This window comes from Uranotaenia lowii, chromosome 3, assembly GCF_029784155.1.
Source record: "Uranotaenia lowii strain MFRU-FL chromosome 3, ASM2978415v1, whole genome shotgun sequence".
NCBI classification, from domain to species: domain Eukaryota; kingdom Metazoa; phylum Arthropoda; class Insecta; order Diptera; family Culicidae; genus Uranotaenia; species Uranotaenia lowii.
Window position 1 is genome coordinate 116,593,817 of NC_073693.1, and position 19,594 is coordinate 116,613,410.

At 33.1% G+C, this 19,594-nt stretch overlaps 1 protein-coding gene across 4 annotated transcripts in view; it reads left to right on the forward strand.

The window, feature by feature from the left end:
• LOC129751186 (sodium-dependent proline transporter) overlaps positions 1 to 19,594 on the forward strand; it is a 376,098-nt gene that overhangs the window by 310,947 nt on the left and 45,557 nt on the right. The window contains exon 2 of one of the 4 annotated variants that reach the window (XM_055746548.1): positions 14,694 to 15,227. The exons of 1 other annotated variant lie outside the window; for it this stretch is intronic. In XM_055746548.1, the coding sequence (XP_055602523.1) occupies positions 15,138 to 15,227 (90 nt within the window). In that variant the 5' untranslated portion in view covers positions 14,694 to 15,137. The remainder of the gene's footprint in view (positions 1 to 14,693; positions 15,228 to 19,594) is intronic. 2 more of the 4 variants (XM_055746549.1, XM_055746550.1) reach the window with 2 other exon arrangements.

Consider the following 19,594-nt stretch of genomic DNA (forward strand, 5'->3'; position numbering starts at 1 on the left):
CGCGAATTGTTCCATTTTTGAAGAACGGACCGAATGAACAGCCGCACAGCTGCTGGCAGAAAACTTTATTTTGTTTTTGTTTTGATTATAGACTTTCGCGCTACAGAAAAACACTGTATTAAATCATACAGTCGTAAACACTTGAAATCTAATGTCTTCCAATGAAAAATTAAAGGGAGTGACTTTTTTTTTCTAACTTCAAAACTACGGTAAATGTCAAGCTCTTTTTGGTTACGGATTATCTGATGTTTTTAAATTAAAATGACTTTAAGACAAACTTTTTTTATATATATTTTTTTTTTAATTAGATGTTGGTAGTGACTTGTTGCCCGACTCGTTCTTAAAAATATACTTTTCGAAAATTCTTGCAAATTTACTAATTTTGATGATTATTTTGTTTTAGTGCTTTTGGCTATGACAGAATTATTTATAAAATCAGTTCGAGGGAACCTGAGGGAACGAAAAATATCAATGTTTTTGATTATTATTGCTAAAACATATATACGTAAATATGCCAAACATATATCATTTTGATGTCACATTCTTATGCAACGAAAATTAACATTGACTCAATAATGACTTATTTTGCTTAGGAAACTTTTTTCGAAACAAATTTTGCTTTTATTAGTGCATACATTTTTGAAATCCTTTTTTTTCTTTATCTAGCATTCCAGTTAGTTTTATAATTTATATTATATTATCAGAATTAGTTTTTTTTTGCTTAACTATTTATTTGCTTCACCTCTATTACATAACCGGCCAAGTGTTGTAAAATTTTTTTTAAAGATCTATGTTACATGTAATAATCAAATCAGCTATCAATTTATATAATTTAAAATCTTTGTGTTTCAGAATAATTTCTAAATCCGGAATAATACGTTTATCAATCAAGCTTCTCCATAGTGGTCTACGATGAGTTTCATACTGACTGCATAGAAAAATAATGTGGTTTGGATCTGCTAAACCTTCATTAGTTTTTTAAAGATTGAAATTGTTTACAAAACTGCTAAAGCCTAATAATGTAAAAAAAAACTTTGAATACACTGTTTGTATGCAATAGAGAATTAAAGTTTTTTTTTAAATTAAGTATAAACTCCCCTTCAGATTATTTTTTAAATCTTAGTAAGAATTTAACAAACGCCAAAATTAAAATTGATAATATAAATATAAAAACGATACCTGAATGATGCCTAGTTTTGATATGACAGAGAAATCAAAACTAAATAATGCGTGCACTAAGCTGATAATGACTGACTTTGTTACAATAGTTTTGGAACAAGATTATTGTCGCAGCAAATTGAATTTCAATACATGTTATCATTTTGAAGTAATTTCTCTGATCTTCAAAAGTAAATGAAACCTTGACGATGCCTTATAGAGCTGTCGCAGTAAAATCAACGCCTAATCGTGCTATTATTTTGCTATTGATGCTTTGCTTTGGTATTGGTTTGTCATCGAATTTCAGCAAATTGATACTTCAATTTAGATCTCCCTTATCTGTTAGTAATTAATAAAACCTTAATGATGCCTTGTTTTGATATCTTGGAAAACACACAACCAAACAGTGCTTTCGTTTTGGCATCAATGCCTTATTTAGGTATTGGTTTGGCCTCATATATCGACATTTTGATGCTTCGATAAAACCTAATTTTGCCATCAGATAAAATTCGATACTACATTATGCTATCTTTTAGGCATCGATAGCTCATTTTGGTTACTGTTTGCTATCGAATTAGGCATCAAAGTCTGCTCGGGGAAAGTTATTTAAATATAAATTTTAAAATAGAAATCCAAAGCTCACTTTCAAACTGGGAATTATAAAGATATTTTTTCTTCAAGATAATGCAAAAATATCACATTTCAATGAAAAAAAATCTTTTAAATAAAAAATAAATAATAATGACACTTTATCTTAATTTATCCTCAAAATAATTTTTAATGTCAAGAAAAGTGTTTTTGTTTTAGTTATTGGAGCGCTGAGAAAAAATTTTCAACAAAGCAGTTCTAAGCAAACATTAAAAATTATTATTAAGAAGGTTTTGCAAAGTACACCGGGTGAACTAGTATATTCTAAAAAATCAATGGAATGCTTACTACAAAATCAAAATCCTGGGAACAACTCCAATTGTTTTTTTTTATTCAATCAAATCAAAGCAATCAAAAGATTCACTTTAATTCAACCACCGTGGTTGAATAAAATAGAATCTTTCGATTGCTTTGATTCAATAGTTCCATTCACCCAAGTAGGCTCACAACACATAATAAAGTTTTTTTCTTTTTCAATATACAGTACCGTTCATAGTTGTATGGAAATTGGAAGCAAGCGCACTGTCACTTCGACTTTGAACTTCCATAACTTTTTACTCTGATGATATTTTTTGATCAAATTTTTTGCGTAAGATAGATCAACTATCACACTATTATTTCACAAAATTTGAGCTAACGGGAGTTTGTGTGGCCTGAGAAACAGTAATCCTACGAAAATCAGACTTCTTGGACTTTCGTCCAAAATTTTATAGAAATCGCATTTCTAGATCCATGCCTGAAATATTGCACCTCGCGTAACTTTTGATCTCATCGATAGAATTTCTCTTAAACTTCAGACATGTTAGCTTTATATTTTAACAATCACTCTGCAAAATTTTAATAAAAAATGTAGCGTAGTTTCAGAGATATTGCAGTATGAATGAGAAAAGTCCAAAAAGTCCGATTTTCGTAGAACTACTGTTTCTCAGGTCACACAAACTCCAGAAAGCTCAAATTTCGTGATATAGCAGTTTTATAGTTGATCTATCTAACGCAAAAAATTTGATCAAAAAATATCATCAGAGTAAAAAGTTTTGGAAATTCAAAGTCGAAATGACAGTGCGCTTGCTTCCAATTTCTATACAATTATGAACGATACTGTATTTTTAAATTTTTTTTAAATTTTGATAAACATATTCAACTCAAAAACTACAGAAAACCCAACAGAAGAGAGCTTTTTTTCAATTTTTTTTTTTAATTGTTTATATTGATAAACATTTTCAAATCGAAAAACTACAGAAAACCCAACAGAATATCAGTTAAACTACATCCACAAATCACACTCTACTCCAATAATTAACTTCATTGGAGGTGGAATTCTAGGAGGCTTTATATTAACTGGCATTGTCCTTCTAGCCCAAATGCAATAAAACGTATCCCATATCCTTTCACAAGACAACGCAGGATATATGCAAGGATAATGTGGAATGGTGATGGATGAAAATTCCATACAATGTTTTTCTTATTTCGCTTTAAATGTAGTGGTCATGCATCATTTTGCTTGGGAGCTCGAGTCTCTATGCCAGAAGTGCTTTTCCAATCATGTCATCTTTGGAACAGAACACTTTTCAGCGCATTTTCGGCACAGAGATTTGCTAAATAGGAAACCTCTTCTATGGGTGTACTTAACAATTCAGGAATTGGAAAAGGCCTTCTTTTCTTTCTTCCTAGTCATTAAAATATGTATAGAAGAAAGGCCTCATTAACTTAGTCAACTGTTTGACAAAGATGCAATTTTTTTTTTAAGATTTTTATAAACTCGTTGGGAATTTTTATTAAAAGCACTTTAATTTTTCATGCAAAACATTCTGAAACTTAATCTCTAAATTTGTTTTCCAGCATCACAAATTTTTACTCCGTTTTTATAAGCTTGGATAGTATGGATATTATTGGATTCCCCACCCCTTTACCCATTCATACGTAACATTGAACTCCATTTTTTTAAATAAGTTTTTAAGCTTTGTCAAATAAAATATTTTTTATTCATATTTCTTAAGATACACCAAACAAATTGTATTTAGACCCTCTCTTTCTTCAAATATACTCTCTTAAAAAAGGTTGGTGTCTCAAATAATCATAAATCCATTTCTCGTTCTTAAACACTTCCCCATAACAAATTGTGTTTTATTTGTTAAATTTGTACTCCGGTTTAGCATAAAAATAGTATGGGATACCCACTTATCCCTCCTCATATCCACAATAGATTCGTAAATAATCAAATAACCTCGTTTTGTACCCAAATAGCTTTCACAAGATATGTAAATATAATTTTATGCCCTTTCTTCTCTTCCTGTCTTCTCACTGGGGGTGGGGTTCCAAATTTTCCTAGAAGCACTTTTCACACCCAAATACCCTTCCATGCCAAATTAGGTTCCATTTGTTCGATAAGTTTTCGAATTATGAAATAAAATTTTATGGAAGCCTTTCTTTCTCCATACTGGAAGAGGAAGGGGGTTATCAAATAATCATAGAAATAAATCTAAAATTTGGTTTTATTTTCTTGATAAGTTCCCGAGTTATGTAAAAAATTGTAAGGAAGCCTCCTCTCTCTTCCTTTCTCCTTAATGGGAAGAAGGAGGAGTACCAAATATTCATAGAGACATTTCTCGTACTAAATACCCTCCCATGCCAAATTTGGTACCATTTACTTGACCGATTCTCGAGTTGTGCTAACCTTTTTCCTTTGTTTGGGAGACTCCTTCACCATTCCAGTGAAAAGAAGGTGTTTCTTCTAATATATAACAGCCTTCCCTGGCCTAAAAAGCACCCACCTGCCAAGTTTCGAGCAAATCGGTACAATAGTTTCCGAGTCTATCGGGAACAGACAGACAGACTGATACAAATGCTTTTCTATTAACGGGCCATTCCATACCAAATGACCATGAAAATCGACCCTCTCCGATTGTCCCTAAATCAGTAGGGTGAATTATTGTAACGTAAATAAGAAAATCCCAAGTCCAAATATCTCAGAAACCACAGAAGCTACAGAAGTTTAAAATCTTAACTTGCCAGAAACGTCGATTAAATAAAAAAATAAAATCCATTCAAGGGGCCGTTCACTAATTACGTAAGCACAAAGGGGGGGGGGGGGGGGGGTTTCGCATTTGCTTACGATCTCTTACTAAAGGGGGTAGGGGGAGTTTCCAAAAATCTTACGTAAGAAATGTTACTTTGATAATTCGTCACAGCCATACGAAACCATAATACTCAGGTTTATTTTTTTTTCTTACTTCTTATCTGTTGGATATTTTTGATGTTTTGTTATACATCTTTGAATGTATTTGAATTGATAAAATATAAATCTAGTTCTATAAAATTCATAGGGAATCAATTCAAACCAACATGCCACCAAAAACACTAAATCACATTAATATAAAGATCGTCTCAATTGTCGCTTTTTATCAGAAAGAGGAATTTATAGAAACAAAAACGAAAGTTGCACGTTGTTACACCAAGATTTGAATCCAACGTATTTCGAAAATGTCTTCATCAAGAAAAAATCTTTAAAAATCAATCAATGAGGCGCTTTAAATAATGAATGTCTAGACAGTTTTTTCAGTGATCACTATCAACTCTACATTTTACAAACGATTTACCAAAAATTCCTAAAACTTTATCGCTTACCACTGAAATGAGTCTGAGCTTTTAGGTAAGTTGACAACGTGATTATCGTTAAACATTTTTGCACCAATTCTAGTAGTATACAATGTCTGTTGTGTTGTGAGCCTACTTGGTTGAATGATTCAACTGAATCAAAGCAAGTGAAAGATTCCTTTTAATTCAACCACGGTTTTCGATTGATCAATCGAAAACGCTCACTGAAGAAGGTAGTAAGTTGCTATCGAAATACTGGTATATGAACTTTTCATTTACCGTGGTTGAATTAAAAGGAATTTTTTGCTTGCTTTGATTCAGTATACAATGATTTTTTTAAGATTTTTATGGTTTTAAGGTCAAAAACATAACAATTAGAAATTGTTAAAAATTTCTAAAATCGTGCTTATGTAATTAGTGAACGGCCCCTAAGAAAAGAGCTATGCGCCTGAGTGATATGCAAAACCAGAGCAAAAATATAGGGTTTGGCAATGTGTTTCGTTTAATCGAGGTTTCACTTATCCGAGGTGGTACTTCCCCTGATTACTTCGGGTAAGCGGAGTTCTACTGAATATCATTTTGTATACCATCTGGAAGCAAAGCTCGATAAATATATGAATCTTGTGTCAACTTGATGGCAGGGCTAACGCGAGTGCTCAGAAAAATGGAGTTCGGATAAGTGGGGTTCTACTGTTTAACGTTTCTCTTGATTTTGAGTAAATGATCTCAATGTACTCTTTTTGGTGTCACGGGATATGGTAACCCTAATTTAAAGATAATCGCATTTTAAGTTTTAGAATACAGGGTACAAAGCAAGTACGGCAAAACTGTACACACAATCTAACAATGACATTTGATTGACAATAACTTAATCTTCTAAACATGGGTCTTATCTCATCTGTAGCTTCTACGGTTTCAAAGATATTTTCACAAGAAAATTGCTGTTTTTGGAAAAAAGGCAAATTTTTCAAGAATCTGGGACTCCCACTTGGAGAAGGAGTGGTCCGATTCACACAAAACTTTGAATTTTTCTTATCTACTTTACAATTAGTCATCCTACTGATTGAAGGTTAAATCGTAGAGGGTCGAGGTATTTTCGTGGTTACTTGGTATGGAGATTAGGACTGTCGCCGTCCGGACCGATAATGTTGATAGCAAACAATACTTATTAGCCAATGGTAATAAGCTCGTATATCGGTTATAAAAAATATAACACCTACTATTTCTTTTATTAGCCGCTGTTAGCATGAGTAAAAAGTAAATTCATTTTATAAGGCAACACATATGTACCTTATTACCAAAAAAAATCAATCATAGATCCAAGAAGGTCTTTATTTTTTGTGTTTATCTATTCCATTAACAGGAACTTTTTTTCAGTTTCAGGTCAACGTGCCTTCGATTGATGGCAGTCACATTGTCACGTGCTTAGTCATACTTTCCAATGCAATTTGCTCACTGTTCACATTCTTCACCACTCTGGTCCTGCCAGACAGCAACAAATCAATCGTCGACATATCGTTTTTGGTATGCAGCATTAATCCAAACACCTGGGGGCTGCTGCTGCTGGCTTTCAATTCAAAATCGTAAATTTCCTTCAGCAGTGCGCCTCTGTGCGATTCACATCGAGTTGCATGCATGCATGCATGCATACAGATACGATGATGAATCAAGATCGTCGTACTACTGAGTTGTCTTCCATTTTGTTCAAATTAACGTCGGAACAAATAAGTTGGCTTTACAATTTTCTCATGCACGGTTTTCCATATCTGGAAAAGTAACGAGGCATGATTATCGTTTTTTAACACATAATGACCAACATTATCGTGCTTTCAATATTGTCGTTGCCATGATCAGTGTTAATCTGATCTCAAAAACATGTCCGTCCGTCCACAAATGTTGAATCCATTGAACCAAGGATCATTGATAGATTCTTTCCTTAATTAGCGGCGATTCTTCGGAACGATTCACTAGAGTTGATCATCAGCAAATATAAATATTAACAACGGATCCAATGAAGCGTTCAGAGAGAAGGAAAGGTTAGCGAACTTTTCTAGCTCGGCTCTGGTCCAGCTCAGCAAGCTAGACTTGGGATGATCTAACGGCTCTGATGCAATGAAAAATCCATGTGAGTTTAATGATAAGGAGCAGAATTAAAAGTAGGTAACCAAAAACATTCGTTCCGTAATCTTGATTGTCATCAAGGTTTCAAAGAAAGTCAATAAGTCGGTTTTTAAATAGAATGAATGAAAATTTCATTCACCGATGGTTCACTTTTTGTGAAGATCTTTTTTGCTGATGGTCTCTATGCCATATACAATACAAATTCCGTATGAAATTTTATGAAACGTTACTGCAATGAAGTGCAAAGATCTGAATTCCACGTCCACGTACGTCTCGGTGGTCGATTGGTTAGCGTGGTATGACGGTAATCACTGGTCCACTGACGGCATGGGTTCAATTCCCATTTCGGTACTGGGTGTTCAATGTTAATCTTAAGTTGTCCGCGTAATTTATTCAGTCCTAAATCGGCTTAGACGGTGTATGTTTTTTTTCTTTTTTAAATTCCAAGTTCCTGAAAAAATGATTTCGACTAAATTCACGGGAACCTAAATATGAATCCCCCTTTGAAATTAAGTTTTGATTAATGAATCAGTAATTTAATCCGAATTTTTTTGTTCAGGGTCATTATGATCAGTTTTAGACGCAATTTTGCAGGATACAGTTGAAGCAAAAATTATCCATTACAAGATTCGGAACTATAGCGATAATCGACGGACAAAATCAAAAAGCGCCACCATAAAATGCTGCGGCAGAAATGCAACTATTTAGTAAAACACGCTAAGGAGAAAAAACCAATTTATTATACACGGTCGGTTTTTCGGTATCAGAGTCTTCAATCGCTATTCAAAGCATTTTTTTTCCTTGGGGGCTGTTCAGATACCACTTGGACAGAAAAATGAGATTTTAGACCCCCTCCTCCCCCTCCGTGGACAAGCGTGGAAATTTTGCAAACCCCTACCCCCGTCCCCGCATGTGCACGTGGACAGCTTTGAATTTTTTTTTTCAAATCTAATTTGAGAGTTAGAAAATATTACTTTTTGCTTTTTTGTTATTGAAATGGCTGGAAAAAAACGAATTAGCACTTCCTGATACAAAATAATTTTAAAAGTTTTAAATTTCTAAATGATCATATTTATCACATGCTTGTGGCTACTAGTTGTTTAAACTTAAACTGGAAAGCTTTGCAAATTTAAGATTTTGATAAAGTTTGATTAAGACATCTTAATAAATTTAGATACAATTTATCAGCATTTGAATGAAATTAAATTAAATTAAAAAATTAAATTAAAATCTTGGGTAAAAATCTGTAATATACCATAAATCAGGATCCCAATCAAAATATATACTTGGTCACGTCATCAAAACCCTTAATCGCAATATCCTCAGCACTGTTCCGTGGAATTTGGAATCAATGATCAAGCTCAACGAGATATGCAATACAAATTAGTTATATGTTTTAATTGAAGATTTTTTTTTATTGAGGAATCTGAATGCGCAAAAACGAGTGAGGTTCTCAATTAAATTGAGTCAGTGGCATAGCTTTTCTTCAAAAATTGGTAAAAGTATATCAGAGTGCATTTTGAAATGTATTCCAAAATTGAACAAAAGCATATTAGAGTGCATTTTAAACCCCCCGAAACGAGGGGTACAAGTGAAAAATTCAATTATCGACAAATGTTGACCTTTTCTGTCAGTAGATGGTGTTAAGGTTTGTTAAAAGATTGTCCGTTGGCATTTATATGCCAAATTTCAAGAGCTAGGTATCTTTGAATATATTATTTTTGGTTAAAGTTATACTTGAATTATTTTTTGAAGCTTTGCTTTTCATCCTACTAATATTTTATTTTCACATTTGGCTCCATTTGTTCGATAAATTTTCGTTTTATACCAAATAAATTTCAATAAAAACCAGTCTCCTTCTTCTCGACTCCATGCTGAAAACATCGAGGGTTTCAAATTATTTGTTCGTCAACATCCATTCTTATAAAATATGGTTGCTTTAATTTGATAAGTTCTCGATTTATGTCAAAAATAAATACTTGTAAGTGACCCCCTCTTTCCCATTCCCATCCTCCACTGTTGGAAGGAGGTACTTGTTTTCATAAGATTGTACATTATCATAAAGATATAGTTGTTGTTTTCATCTTGAAACCACTTTCTTTGTTTCCTTATCAAGGTCTGGATTCTCTTTTTTTTCTTACCAATTAGCTAGTTGCAAATTTTAGATTTCATTTTAAATTCTCATTATATCAGATATCGAATTTCATTCGAAACCAATTTTATCCCATCTAGTAGTTTGATCAACTTTATGCCTTCTTCATATCCTCCCAGAGACTGAAGTGTTGAAGATCGCTTCTCAGAGCTGGTTGTCATAACAGAGCTTCCCAGAACAGGTTATATTCTCGGGAATGAACCAAACTTTTTGAATTGTTCATCCTCACGGGGATTACAAAAAGCTTCATCGGGCGTTTTATCCTCCCAAGGATAAAACATCTCGAATTTGGTCACCCCAGGGATATTTCACTCAACAAAAAATGGTGCCCTCTCTAGGATCGACAGTAGCTTTTTGAAGCTTCTTGACCTCCCAGGGTGTACCAGTGGCTTCCTGGAGCCTTCCATTCTCAAAACTGTGTGCTCTCAAGGATCAACAGGAGCTTATCGGAGCTGCCTATCCTTAAAGAAATTTCAAAAGGCTTCCTGGAGCCTTCCATCCTAACCAGGACATTCGATTTTATCGAAATATAATTACGTTTTTTTAGCAAGTTTCATTGAAATTAACTTGAACGATAATTCAAAAATTTTAAATATGAACTTAACCGACTGATGTGTGTTGATATAAGAAACAGATTTGTAAGAGCTTTTTCATGATTTTTATTTAATAATTTCGACACTTTCGGATGTTGTAGATACAGATGAATAGCATAATTGAATAAATTAAAATAACGTAGAATATGCTCTGAGTATAATCTAATTTCTATTGAATGTTATCATCTAAGCGTGTCAAGAAAGCCTTTCCAGAGTTGACAGAAGAAGAAACAAAAAAAGGGAGAAAAAAAAACGATTAATGTTCTAAAGTCAGTTTACTGGCGAATTTTAGAGGCAACGGACGCTGGTGTTAAGTTCTGAATAGAAGTTGTCCGGTAGTTTCTTGGGAAGAATACGACAAACCCGAAATTGCACGGGCCTTTAAATAAAACGGGAAAAAATTACAAATTTTAGGTTAGGTTACATGAATTTCTGGATTTTGTGGTTCCAAATTTTCTTATAAACATTTAAATTCGACGTCTGTGATTAGACATCTTTATTCAGTTTGGATAATCTATTTGAAAAAAAATTGATTCGAATCTTGGTTTTGCATTGAAAATCCAACTAGATGAATTTTCCAAATTCGAAACTCACCATTTCGGAGTGCGAAAAAAAAATCAAATCACAATTATTACATTATTTCGACTTTTAATTCTTTTGCAAAATTGGAACTTAATAGAGTTTCATAGTGCTGCTCAAGAATTGAAAAATCCGAAACAGTTTCATAATTCGCATTTTTTTTAAGATCTGAAAATCTTAAAAAAAAGTGCGAATTGTGAAATAAATTTCAAATAATTAACTGAAGATTGAATTCATATTAAAAGGCAAAAATTCATAATTAAAATAATAGATTTCTGGTTGAGGGTTTTAATACAAATTTCGCTTGTTGATTCCTAATTAAAAGAAATTCTTATCTGAAACTTAAATTAAAAATTCGTAGTCAGATTCAGAATTCAGATTTCGAACTCAGGTTTAAAAGGCAGAATTAAAATCTGGAATTCCAATTTCCAGAAAATTCGGAAAATTTCAGGTTTAGCTCGTAAAGTTAAGTTTTATAATGAAGATAAATTTATCAATGTGAAAATGACATTAACGATTAAAATTACAGGAGATCCGAGTTTCATAGTTTTAAATCTAGATTCAAAATAAATATATTTTATTCTTAATCAGAGTCAACTTGATAACATGAACCAGCAGAAGCTAATTATATAAAATAAAATAAAAATTCATTTTGGAAAATTCGTTCTCTAAAAAATATTTATGTTAATTTTATAAATTAACCATAGGATTCTAATGATAATGAAAATTATTTATGAATTTTTAGTAGTCATACAACATGTTCTATACCTTCAAGCGAAAATCAGGCTATACGTATATTTTAATGGTTTTAAATACATAAACCGTCTTAGTCGATGGTGGCTTTGAATTATTCAATTTGGTGGAATGAATTATTCAAAACTGCTTAGCTATTCAAAGACGAAGTTTCTTATTAAAATTTCAAATTTCAATCTAGTTTACAAGAGAAGAAAATGAATCTGATTGTAATCGCAAACATTATCACTTACTTTACTTATTTTTTGTGGTTAAAAAGAATAAGGATATTATTTGCTTATTTAAGTAGATACAGAAAAGTTATTCTCTATAATAAAACCTTGATAATTCATTATTTTTTATTCGAGTTTTTATGAAATAAAAAAGCATTTCTAGCACTCAATTTAGAAAGTTAGGATTTAAAATAAATTCTCAACTGTTATAGCAAAATAACGAAAAGTTCAATAATTATACAGATTATACACATGTTTTTATACTCGTGAAGTATGAATTGTTCAAGTAAAACTGATTTGAGAAACAATTGTCACCAAAACCCCCAAAATATTTTCATCTGTTTGCTTTTCTTTTTATCGCTAGCGTTTCTCTATTCTATCCATTGATACAATTCATTGAGCAGTTTCAATTCTACAAACTGATATCTAAAATATTTTAAGGAAGCCCCCTCCCATTTCCTATTTCCTCATTGGATGGTGAGAGTGGTACCAAATATTCATACAACACTCTAGTACTCAAATATCTCCAACGCCAAATTTTGTTCCATTCGCTTGATAAGGTCTCCAGTTTTCCAAAAGAAATTGAATGGAAGCTGCTCTCTACTCTTCTTATAATATTATACTTCTAGAAGTAGGTAAGGGTCTAAAATAATCATAGAAACATTTCTCGTACTCGAAAACCTTCATTGATAAATTTGGTTCCATTTGCTTGATCAGTATGATGTAAAACGTTGTAAAGGATCCCTCTCCCCCCTTCCTCTCTTTCGACTGGAAGAAGGGAGGGGTATCATGTTCATCTCGCACCCAAGTACACTCCCATGCCAAATATAGAACCATTTGCTTGATCGGTTCTCGAGTTATGCAAACAGAGCCTCCCTCCTTCCAGTGAGAGGGAGGGGTACCAAACCATAAAAGGAAACTTCCCCGATCTTTAAGATACCCACCTGCCAAGATTTTAGCCAATCGGTTCAGGAGTTTCCGACTCTATAGGGATCATACAGACAGTCATCCATTTTTATATTTGTAGATTTTTAAGCATCGAATCGCTAATGTCATTTACTTTCTTGTAAACTGTTTCATTTAGAAAATGTTAAAGATTCAAAATAATTTGATAAAATTCAAATTGACTAAAAGTTTGTAATACAGCTTCATTTGAAAATTCTTGAAAAATTCTTTTGAGAATCCAAAGACTTCAAAGTGTGTGAAATTATTTTAATTTTTTTCCTGTTGGGGAGAGTCCACTGTGACCATTAAGTTGATCTATTGTGGTGTTACCTCGCGTTATTATTTTTATTTCGCTATTTCTGCACTATTGGTTAAAGTTGCAGTTGTTTACTGGTAGCACTACGAGCACACACATAACTAGGTAGGATCTCCAAGTGCAATCTAAGTTCCCTTGAAAAGATCCATCCACATTGCATGTGCTGCATCATTGAGACGTACCATTCCAAGGTATACCGGCTAGCATTTCTCCGCCAACCTTCATCATACTACAGGGTGACAAAAAAGTCCGGTCACACAGGAAAATCTCAATATTTCAAAAAATAAGAAGAAAATCTGAATCTGGCTTTCAAAGCTTTATTCAGTAACTCAGTAAGTACTTCACAGACGATATCTCGGAATTACACCACCTTTCTCTGATCGAACCAGCTTCAGACGTCTCGGAATGTCGTCGCAAGCGGCGCGCAAGTACTCCATCGGCATCTCGTCCCAGATTTTCGTGACAAATCGCTTCAACTGCTCCAAATTTGTTATTTTATAGTCGTTAAGCTTCGACATCATGTATCCTCACACGAAATAATCCAGTGGATTCAGATCCGGAGACGACGGAGGCCACTCATTCTTCGAAATGAAATCGGTCAAGTTTTCCTCACATCACGCCTGAACAACCTTGCGGTGTGGGATGGGGCGCCATCTTGCTGGAAGCAGTAGTAATCGTCTTCAAACAATAGTTTAGCTTGAGGCAGATCATTTTTCTTCAAAACCGTGTCCAGGTCGTACGCTGCGTTGATTTTGACCCCTTTATCGATAAAAATAAGAGGCAGTTTACCACTCTTGCAAATGGCTCCACAAACCATCACTGACGTCTTATTTTGGAACCGGGAAACGTTCAGCTTGTCCGCAGGAGCTTGCTGGAGGCTCACACTCCAAACTCTATCATTTTGGCGATTGACTGTTTGCTCCAAAACGAACAGCTTCTCGTCCGAAAAATAATCTCGTCATCTGCGCGCCAACCGAGCAGCGATAACAGCTGTTCTTAACTCTGCCTTGGCTCACAACTCAATGTAAACAAACTGCACAGAAACGAAACTCTGCCACTTTGGGCAGCAAAGTTAGCCCTTTCATTTGACATATACATGGCACCAGAGAAATGCAACGTGTAGGCTACAGGCGGCCCCAAAAAAGTGTGACCGGACTTTTTTGTCACCCTGTATGTGTGCCAGGTTATGTCACGACCGGGATTCGACCTTATGAACGTTGGCTTAGAAGACAAGGATGCTATCCTCTAGGCCACTGCTGGCTTCATTTCAAATTTTAAATCCACTATCATTTTTCCTCTTCTGTGCCTGAAACTACTGGATGATGATTGATGAGAAAGGATACTTTTTTCACTTTTTTTTGGTCATGATCTTGTTCATAAGAATTACGGGAAAAGGTTTTCAAAACAGGTTAATTATCCAATCACCATTTTTTATCATTTAAGCATACATTTCAGTTGTAAACATACTACATATTCCATGTTATTCAACCTAATTCTGCTGTTTAAAACAATTTTCTTTGACCTTTTGTACTTGTTAAAAATATTTTAAACAGTCCGTCCCAATAAAAGATTGCTCGGAAGGTTTTCATTAGTAAATCAACAAAGTTAAACGTTTGTCTCAGTGTACTTCAACATCTTAGCAAAAACTGGTACACATTAATCTCGGAAATCGAGATACACCCTAGTCAATTATCATAAATATTCCGTACTGGCAGTCATGTAGCTGCAAAAAACTCCACCACGTCTTCGATCGCCCGGGTCCTTCCCACGAAAGTGAATCGAAAGCCTTCTTGGCTGGCGAACCTAATCGATGAATGATCGAGGCGAGACCTCATCGCTGCAGTGTTGTTGTTTGAAAGAAGGAGGAAGTCATAGAAAAAAAAACTTTAGACAAAATATTGTGGCTAGTGATTACGATTGGTCATAGATGCAGTGTGGCTAAACGACCGAGTGTTTATAAATCGGTTGATATCAGCTGATTCTTCGCTGTGGAAAATTTCATTGTGAAGCCGACGTGAAATCACGTCCTATGCGGTTACTCCCCGAATCCGGAACCGTTGGCCACGATGAGGAAAATCGATGCCAACAATGCCAAATTCCTGCTGGACTATCTGTACTACACCCGGGATGATGAGCAGTTTCGTTTCTACAAGAAGGTAAGCAGTTGCTAACAAATGAGTTAACCAGGTATACCTATCAAAATCTCATTCAACTTGGCCCCTCTGGCTGAGGGAATGCTGAAAGTGCTGAATTGACAGAAAACTAGCTGGTGGAAGTGAAAAAAGCACCTAGACACCAACCGTATCGGATGTTTAAGTTAGCTTGAAATGAAAATATAAATCCAGAGAGAGAAAAAAAAAACAAAAATAAAAAAGCTTGTACTTGAGCGATAATTGGAAAGGGCCGAGAACTAGCCCCAGTGTCTACTATGTACACTGCCGGCCAAAAGTTTGGGATCACCCACTAAAAAACATGCAAATTTTCATCGTTCATATCTCAGCCGTCTTAGGACATATTGAAAATCTTCTGATCTCATTTGAAAGATAATGAGCAATAGCTATCTCGGAGGTATTTTGTCCAAATATAATGTTTTAGTTTTGAACTTAAAACTAAACCTAAAGTTATAACATTTTCAAAAAGTCGCACTCAATATTCAAAGCCGATCATCTCGGGATAGGGTGGACCAAATTTCAAAATTTGAGTGGCATTAGAATTCCTGTTCTTTACTTCTCAAAACACAATCAAAAAAATTTGAGAAAAAATTCAAGAATGTATTTTTAATTAATAAAATAGACACTTGAGTTATCGTCCAAAAGTTTGGGATCACCTCTTTGTATGGTGAGTTTGGAATCATTCTTATAAAAACATGCAAATTTATTTTATTCATATCTTTCTCATCTAACAACGTATTGCAGAGCTGAAGGGTTCATTTGGAAGCTAAGGAATTGTTGTTTTTTAATAAATTCATTCAAAAATTATATTTTAAGGTGAGAACTATAAAAAAAATCTGGGAACTTTCAAAAAAACAATTAATTAAAGGTGATTTTTTTATGGTTATCACTTCAAAATATAATTTTTGAATGAATTTAATGAAAAACAACAATTCCTTAGCTTCCAAATGAACCCTTCAGATCTGAAATAAGATGTTAGATGAGAAAGATATGAATAAAACAAATTTGCATGTTTTTATAAAAATGATCCCAAACCCATCATACAAAGAGGTGATCCCAAACTTTTGGACGATAACTCAAGTGTCTATTTTATTAATTAAAAATACGTTTTTGAATTTTTTCACGAAATTTTTTGATTGTGTTTTGAGAAGTAAAGAACAGGAATTCTAATGCCACTCAAATTTTGAGATTTGGTCCACCCTATCCCGAGATGATCGGCTTTGAATATTGAGTGCGATTTTTTGAAAATAGTATAACTTTAGGTTAAGTTTTAAGTTCAAAACTAAAACATTATATTTGGAAAAAATACCTCCGAGATAGCTATTGCTCATTATCTTTCAAATGAGATCAGAAGATTTTCAATATGTCCTCAGACGGCTGTGATATGAACGATCAAAATTTGCATGTTTTTTAGTGGGTGATCCCAAACTTTTGGCCGGCAGTGTATATCATCGGTTAACCCTTTAATGCATAGTGTTGTTTTAAAACAACACTAATCTAAATCCAATTATCTCGGAAATGCGTGGATATTTTTGAAAGGTGTATTGACAAAAAATGTTCTAGAGATTAAAAAAAATTAGCCCATGGTATTTTTGTTACGGTATTTCAATGTTTTCGTGAGATATCGAACAAAGTATGCGGAAAAAATTCAAAATTCCAATTTAATTATTTTTTCGAAAAAAGTAGTTTTTAGAAAATTGCTGTTATTTCTTCAGATTCGCAAATTCTATCATATTTTTAAACCTCAATCAATCACAAACACCTTCCTGCACCCGATTGACAAGGTTTGGAAGAAATTTGCAAATTCGTATTGAAATGAATTAAGATTTAAAAAAAATATTTTTCATCTTTGATGGGCCATAACTCTTACAATACTCAAAAGAACGACTTAAAACCTGTTGATTTGTGTTATTCGAATTAAAATGTTATTATTCCACTGAATCAATAACTGCAATTCTCATTTAAAAAAAGTCATGCATTAAAGGGTTAAGCTCGTCAGTGAATGGAATAAACTTGTGGCCAACGAAACGTGCTTAAAAGGCAGTTTTTTTTTCTTCAACATAAATTGTTTTGAATCAACCCTGTGACTGTATTGAAAACATATCAGAATGAATAATTCACATTCTTCAAGGTTAATTACTGAAGCAGTTCAGCGAAAAAACTTTGTTTTCCGTTTCCAAATGCTATGTGTCACTAAGCTTTGATTGCTTGAAGTGATCTCATGCGACATTCATAAATACATTGTTTTTTTTATTATTATCGCTTCATAACCTTGAAACATTTGTTCGCTGATATACTTGATACAAGTATAAAACATTGAATATTGAAAAATAATCCTTTCTTGTGTTTCTCTTTTAAGTTAAGCAATCCCTTCGAATGTCAAAAAATATATTAGTTTCTGTTAGCACATAGAAGACCGCGTAAAAGAACTAAGTCTCGAAATACCTAAATTCGCACTAAGAGAGTGTTTGAGATAAGAAAATTAGTTTCTTTGAGTTGACGAAAATGTAGCGTGTTATTTTGTAGAATAGAGTTTTGTTTTTAAATTTGATTATGAACATTATCAACATTATGAACATTTTAGGCCCACAAGCTGAAGTTTAAAAATATGAAAATAATCTTGAAATGAAGAAGGGAACACATCATTAATTTTTGGTTACTATCTAGAATTCAAATATTGAAGACATTGGTTAAACTATCATAAACAAAACTGTGTAATTTTGTTCATAAATACCCAACTAACCCTTTTTGGTCTGCAAAGTTTCAACCTTCTTAACTCGTCGATACTTGTTTATCTATGTATATACGGGTGGCAATGGATGTATGGGAAAAATATCATGATCGAATTTTGAAAACCGATATACATTTTGTAGTTCAGCCTAACCTGTGCCAAATTTGGTGGGTTTAATTTAGGGGTGCCTCAAAGCGCTCAAAATTTTGGTTTTTCACCCTCAAAATTTACCAAAATGGGGACCGAAGGGAATTGGAAAAATCAGAATTTTAATTTATTGTGCCAAATGACTTTATAATGTATTAAACAACAAGTTCTGGTGTCACCTGAAAATTTTTTTTGTCAAAAATCGACATCAAAATGTTTGAAATTACCAAAGGGGGGGGGGCAAAGGAAATTAGAAATTTTAATATTAATGCCATATGTTTTAGATATGCATCAAACGTCAAGATCTGGTGTTCTCTTTATTATTATTATTATTTTTTTTTTTTTCAAAAAACGACTTTCTTTAAAGTCGATTACAGTAGTTTTTCGGTTTTATCACGCTCAATTCACCGTGATAATGGCAAAACCGTGAGTTTGGCGAAACTTAAAATAAAAATATCTGTTTTGAATTTTTGTAATGGGTTTGTTGCAACGGAAACAGGTTTTAACGAGTATTCAATATTAAATTCAGTATTAACACAGAAAATATAACCGATAACGAGTATGAACCAGAAACCTAAATAAACAACATAAATACATAAACAACATAAATACAGATATCTTGATCAGAGTTCCAAATCAGACTCAAATAATCAATCAAAATTGGTATTCAAATTCGACAGTATTTTTAGTGGTGAATGTTTTGTTCTGCAGTCTACCTCTTAGCAAAAAAGTAAATAACAACCATGAAAATTCCCTCGGGAAGAACATAGAAGCATATGTATCAGTTATACAAATTTAAAAAAAAGATTTGATTTGGAAATTTTTTAAACAATTAGTACTTATAATTTTCTGTATTTGAAAATTTCAGATTGATTTGATTATTCCATATTAAAATCATATGCAGCTTTTATAAATCATGGTTAAAATATGTACATTTCTGTTCATTTTTAGATTCTAGTAAAAAATACATATGATTGCTTAGGGCATGGCCGTAGGAACGAGAGGAGGGGGAGGTAATATTAATTTTACGAAAATAAAATAATTGAAACCATCCTAAATTTTTGTTTCATATTTGGATTTGAATTTTTTTAGCCCAAATCTTATGCAGAATTTGAACAAAACAAATCTACGAAATGATGACCTAGAATCTAAAAAATAAGAATTAGATCTAACATTCGAAATTTATATTTAAATTTAGATTCACATGTCGGATTGAAAATAAATAATTCAAATTATGCATTCAGTTTGAAACCAAAATCATCAGAATTCAAATCAAATATTCATGATTGAGGGCTCTCTCAATTCTTGGCTCATATTCGAAATTCTGATCGGGAATCTAAATTCAGAAATCGGTGTATTTTGTACATTTCAGATATCGTATCGAGATTTAAAAACAGATACAATACTAATGTTTTGAATCAGAATTCTAAATTAATAATCAAAATTCAGATTCAGCTCGAAAATGAGTTTCATT